The following is a 6,000-nucleotide window of genomic DNA, read 5'->3' as shown; positions in this document are numbered from 1 at the left end:
GGGGTTCTCGCCCCGCCCCTCAGCGTCCGCCGCTCGGAGGCCTCGGGTCGCGGGCCGCAGCGGCCGCGGGGAGGACGGTCTCGGGTGTCGGGCGGCTCGTGCCCCGGTCGCCGCGATGGGGCTGCGGCAGGTGTGGAGGTTCGTGGCGGGGTGGGCGGGCGGGCTGCCCGGCGGCCGGGGTCGCGCGCGGGGCCTGCGGGCTCGAGGCTTGCAGCGACCCGAGGCGCCGCGGAGCCGACCGGGCCGTGGGTCTGCGTGCGGCCGGCGGCGCGGGGCCAGCCCGGAGGGACCTCGGGGCTGGCGCTCGCTGCACCTGCGGGGCGCCTGGGGGCCGCGGGGTCCCTGCCGGTGTGCGGAGCGCAGCTCGGGCCGTGCCAAGGGACTGTGGCCGCCGCGGCCTCGGGAAGCGGGCTGCCGGCCGCACGTGCGTGGGGCGGCTGCGACCCCTCGGGCGGCCACCGGCCTGCTTGCCCGCTGGCTGAGACGCCGCTCGGAAGGCCCGTTTGCCAACGGAATGGCCGCCCCAGAGCCCAGGAGGGCGCCCTCGCTGGGGCTCTGGCCGGAGGTCCTCTCCAGGGCCCGCAGCCCCCTCGCCCCAGCGGGGCGGGGGCCCGGGGCCGCGTCGCCCGGTGCGCAGTAGCCTAACCTGCAGGTGCGTTCGGGAGCACCTGGGTGGTGCTCTGGGTGGTGGCTGGCCCGGCCGGTCGGGCCCTCTTGAGCTCGGGCCTCCTTGGCTTCCCTGACGGCCCTTGGGCACCTTAGAGGGGACCTTGCAAGTAAAGCACCTTCCCCGGAGAGGACCCTCCACCGCGCGTGCCTCACCTTGATTCATCCTAAACGCTAGTGTGGTCCCAACCGCCCGGACGTCTTCCTTGCACATCACCTGTCAGTTTGCACCCAAGTGTAACCCGTGCTCATCCGCACTTGCAACTCCTTGGAACTCCCATTCTTCTAGATTTTTAAAGCTCTCCAGGTTCTCCCGCACTCCCAGTCCGTATCTCTTCCTGCTGCTTCAGAGGTTGGATATTCCTCCCCAAATATTTCAGTTGCTCATTTTGCAGAAATATGATCGTCTGCCTTCTTCCTCACGGGTATGGCCTCTGCAGGCGGCCGCAGGCTTAGTCTTGCTAAAGTTCACTCCCGGGCCTGCCATTCTTCTGCCCAGAAGTTCTTAAAGGTGTCTTCCTACTTACGGAATTGAATAAAAATTTCCCCGCCCAGTTTCAAAGATTTGGCCCTAATTTGCTGGGTGCGTTCTACAATACTCAGTGTCACATTCTAGCTTGTGGGAGCTCTAGGCACTCTTGTTACCCTGTAGCTGACCTGGGCATCTTGATACGTTTTCTTATTAAGGCCCTTGAAGTCCCAAAGGGAAGCAGATAAGAAACAAATATTCAAACAAGTAATACTTAGTTGCAAACTCTGATAAGTGTCTTAAAGGGAAACTTCAAGTAGGAGAGAGATTTAGAAGGAAAGAGAGAGGGGTCAGGGAGGCTCTTCAAATAGGCTGATCTTTCAAGTTGTTAGTAGTACCCCGTGCCTTCTCCATCTCTACACTCGGCTGACCTAGCGTTTCGGTTCTTGCTACATAGTTGTTTCAAAAGACTCACTATTTCTCCGTTAAATTTTTCTGTGTTAGGAAACACAGACCCAAGGCCAAGAAGGCAGAGGCCAAGAAGGAAGCATGGAGTAGTGCAGGCCAGATGGCAGCAGTGGGGCCTGTGCTCGGTCCGCAGGAGCTGGCTCTGCAGCCCAGGCAGGCATTGCTGCCATGGAATGGAGGCCCTGAGTTTCCATGACGACACATCTTTCTGGGAAAGTGAATTTTTGGATGAAATTTCTTGATTTTATTTTTTTTAAGATTTTATTTATTTATTCATGAGAGTACACAGAGAGGAGAGAGAGAGAGAGATCCTGGGTCTCCAGGATCACGCCCTGGGCTGAAGGCAGCCCTAAACTGCTGAGCCACCCAGGCTGCCCTTAAATGTCTAGTTTTAAACCAGTGCCAGCCGGACAGCACACATGGGTAGATCCAGCAGCACTCAGGTCGCTGGTTTTCTAGTGCAGCTTCTTCGTTCCTTGAGGACGGCTAGGAGGGTCTCAGGCCTCCGTGATTGTCTCGCATGTGACTTTTTTTTTAATTTTTTTTTTAATTTTTTATTTATTTATGATAGTCAGAGAGAGAGAGAGAGAGAGAGAGAGGCAGAGACACAGGCAGAGGGAGAAGCAGGCTCCATGCACCGGAGCCCGATGTGGGACTCGATCCCGGGTCTCCAGGATCGCGCCCTGGGCCAAAGGCAGGCGCCAAACCGCTGCGCCACCCAGGGATCCCTCGCATGTGACTTTGTACCATATCTTCAGTTTTAACTTTTCTTTCAGACCCCAACCTCTCTCCTTGCTGCTGAATGTCTCCACTAATGCCGATACAGGCTCAAGAAACTGAAAATGGACTTCCCATCGCGTCGTACAAACCAACTAGTTTCCTTGCCAGGAGCCTTTCAGTGCCTGTGTTCTCGTAGCTATCCTAGCCTGAACTCTTGGAATCGTTGACAAAGTTCTTTTCTTTTCCATTGAGTTTTACCTTCATAATATCTCCTGATAAGTCATTCCTTTGATTCTATACCTGCTGTTCACCAGTTCATGCCTGAACTACTTGACCTTGGGCTTGATTTTCTGCTCTATTCACCTTCTTCGTTGCCTACTTCTGCTGTAATCTTCATTAAGCACTATTTTCATTATCTCAGACAGTTCCATGAAAAGTCATTTAGTTTTGTCAACTCGTGTGTGATGGATTGGATAACTCCTAAATGCTAATGTTCTCTTCTAAGACCGTTGTTTTTAACTTGAGCATGTATCCGGATCGCCTGGAGGATTTGCTAAGCACAGGTTTCTGGGCTCACTCCACAGTTCCTAGTTCAGTAGGTCTGGGGCCGGGCCAGGACCTTGCATTTCTAACACGTGCCCCTGGGATGTGGATGGTGCTGGTCCAGGACCCACACTTTGAGAACAGGTGTCCCAAGCAGATAAGTTGACCATCATCTGAAGGAAGGAAGTCTGATAAAGTGATTTAGTAAATGAGCAGTAGCTGGAATGTGCGTGTCCTCTTCCCCTCCACCAGGTGGCAGTTCTGGAGCCAACAGGAAGGAGAGAGAAGACCTTCAATTCAGAATTATTTGGGGACTCTGAATACTACGTTTTTGAGATGTAAAAGTTAACAGCAGATTTTAAATAATGGTTGAGTAGAAATTGGAACAAAGAAAATTAACATGATTATATAAAGTCTGGTAAGAAACTTCGTTGTACTTAGGTTTTTCTCAAGCTCCTGGGGGCAAATTGTAGTCTTCCCGTGTTCAGTTGCCCTGTTTTTTGAGGTCCCGTCTCCTTTATACCATGGCTGTCGGTTTATTTGGGAGGGAACTACCTTGAGCAAAATACGGTGGGGAAAGAATCTCCAACCCTTTTTGTTCCAAATTCATTTTTATCCTTTTCTGTTATAACTTTATGGAATCAACACGGCCATGTTCTGTGGGGGGAGGAAAGAAAAACCCTGAGCTCCCTAGCACTGCTGGAAGCTGGAGGGTGCTGGGCCCCAGTGTAGTCCATAGAATTTTAGCTTTTTTCCTCTGTTTTCTGTATATTGGGCTTAGAAAATACACTGTCTCTGTATGGACAGTTAGCATCTCCCAACACATATCTATTTTCTCGTTTAAAGGAAAAAAACTTAAAATAGGGTTATAGAGGGCAGCCCCCGTGGCGCAGCGGTTTAGCACCGCCTGCAGCCCAGAGCGTGATCCTGGAGACCTGGGATTGAGTCCCACATCGGGCTCCCTGCATGGAGCCTGCTTCTCCCTCTGCCTGTGCCTCTCTCTCTCTCTCTCTCTCTCTCTGTGCATCTCTATGGATAAGTAAATAAAATTAAAAAAAAAATAGGGTTATAGAAGGTCAGCAAAGGGTGGGTTTGAGACGTTTGGGTGAGTTAAGTGGGCATTTTGACAGCGTGGCTTCTCCTTTGGGATGCTTGTGATGTTTAATGGACATCTTTGCAGTTGAAGATAATGCTTTTAAAATAAAATTCTCTCCTGTGATGACCTGAGGTCTGCCACTTGATGGGAAAATTAGAAGAACCTGTAGGACCTTATTTGGAATCCATATTCTCTATTGTCATTTTTGTTTATTTTTATTTTTACTGGAAAGGAAAGACGATTGTCAGTCTTAAGTTTTAAAAGTGTACAAAGCAGTTTTCTTATAGGAAAACTAAATATGTGTACGTGCACAAATTAGATTGTTATTTACTTCATTTCCAGTTTTTCCCTTATGTAAATAGTCATGAACATTTTTATGAATCAAACTTTGATCAAATCTCTGTGACATCCTTATACAAATGCTTTTGAAATTACTGGGTAAAAGGGTATGATCATTTTAAAGGTTGTGGAACTGTATACTTACAGATTGCCTGCTGGAAAGGCAGTCCTAATTATATATTTCACAGCACTATCTGAGGATGCTTGTTCATCTTTACCCACATTTTTTTAAATTAATAGACTTTATTTTTTAGAGCAGTTTTAGGTTTACCAAAATATTGAGCAGAAAATTGTCAAATGTGTGACGTGTCTCTACCGTTACAGTCACACTGACTGGTTTCACTACTTTAAACGTCCCACGTGTCCTGCCGGTGCTTCTCTCCCACTTCCAAGCCCCTGGTACCACTCATCATTTTACTGTCTCCACAGTTTTGCCATTTTCAGAGTGTCCTGTAGTTGGAATCATACCATTTATGTAATTTTCAGATTGGCATTTTTTGCTCAGCATTTAAGATTTCTGTATGTCTTTTTGTGGAATGATAGATGCTTTCTTTTCGTTGCTGAGCGGTATCCCAGTATGTGGGCACACCACCAGTTTGTTCATTCACCTGTTGCAGGACCTCTTGATTACTTCCACATTTGGCCTATTATAAATAAAGTTCCATAAAAATTCACGTGCATGGCTTTTTGTGTACATAAATTTTCAATTACTTGGGTAAATACCAGGGAGTGCAGTTGCTGGATTATATGGTAAAATATGTTTAGTTTTGTAAGAAACTGTCAAATTGTCTTTCAAAGTGGCTGTACTATTTCGTGTTCTTACCACAATGAATGAGAATTAAGCCTTTAAGAAAACCTCTTCTTTTCTAATACCTTTAAGAAGAGGCCAAAATAAAAGGAAAGAAATTTGATATTTATACATTGAGACCTAACTGCACACATTCCTGTGTTCATTGTATTCTACGTCTGTTTCAGGTTTAATTCATTCAGAAGGACTAATGTCATACTGCAACATTTGGTAAGTTTGGATTTTGTTTTGTTGGCATTATTAGGTTGTGACGTGTAATGTAAAGCATCATTATTAAGGAAGTAGAGGAATACTGGCAGATTTTGTGGGACCTTCATGCAACACGGTTCCCCATTTTAGAGTGACACAACTTGTAGGAGATGGTTTAAGGTTATGAATTAGAGCATGGACCTTTAAGTCAGAATGCTTGGGTTTCAGCAGTGAATCTACTACTTAATCTTGGGTAGATTACCTCATCTCTCTCAGCTTCCTTTTAGACATTGCAAAATGGGGGATAATAGCATCTATCTCAGAGTGCTTATTAATAATAAATAATTCAAAAATGTAGCACCAGTGCTTAGCATATAATCATTTTATACTTGCTAGCTACTGTTTGTACCTCTAATAGTACTCTTCCAAAGCTTAGATGCCCTTAGTACCCTTTCAGAGCTTAGATGTTTTTAGTTTACCATTTTGCAAGGAAGAAATAATTTTTATTCATTTTTGTATCTCTGTGCTATGGACTGAATCTCTATATCATCCCAAAATTCATATATTGAAGTCTAATCCCCAGTGTGATGCTGTTTGGAGGTGGGGCCTTTAAGGGACGATTAGGTCAGGAAGGTGCTATTCTTATGAATGGGATCAGTGTCCCTATGAGAGAGACTGCAGAGAGCTTTCTTATCTCTTTTG

The 6,000-nt window shown here is 47.2% G+C and overlaps 1 protein-coding gene across 3 annotated transcripts in view; it reads left to right on the top strand.

Annotated features, from left to right (window-relative positions):
• Window positions 1-6,000, top strand: part of HIBCH (3-hydroxyisobutyryl-CoA hydrolase) — a 96,269-nt gene continuing 90,269 nt past the window's right edge. The window contains exons 1-2 of one of the 3 annotated variants that reach the window (XM_038585142.1): window positions 1-138; window positions 5,277-5,319. In XM_038585142.1, the coding sequence (XP_038441070.1) occupies window positions 116-138; window positions 5,277-5,319 (66 nt within the window). In that variant the 5' untranslated portion in view covers window positions 1-115. Of the gene's footprint in view, window positions 139-3,157; window positions 3,285-5,276; window positions 5,320-6,000 lie in introns of those variants that run through there. The other 2 variants (XM_038585144.1, XM_038585143.1) reach the window with 2 other exon arrangements.

The sequence above is a fragment of the Canis lupus genome, chromosome 37, assembly GCF_011100685.1.
Source record: "Canis lupus familiaris isolate Mischka breed German Shepherd chromosome 37, alternate assembly UU_Cfam_GSD_1.0, whole genome shotgun sequence".
Taxonomy (NCBI): domain Eukaryota; kingdom Metazoa; phylum Chordata; class Mammalia; order Carnivora; family Canidae; genus Canis; species Canis lupus.
Note: the sequence above shows the minus strand (reverse complement) of the source record. Positions and strands in the feature narration are given on the sequence as shown.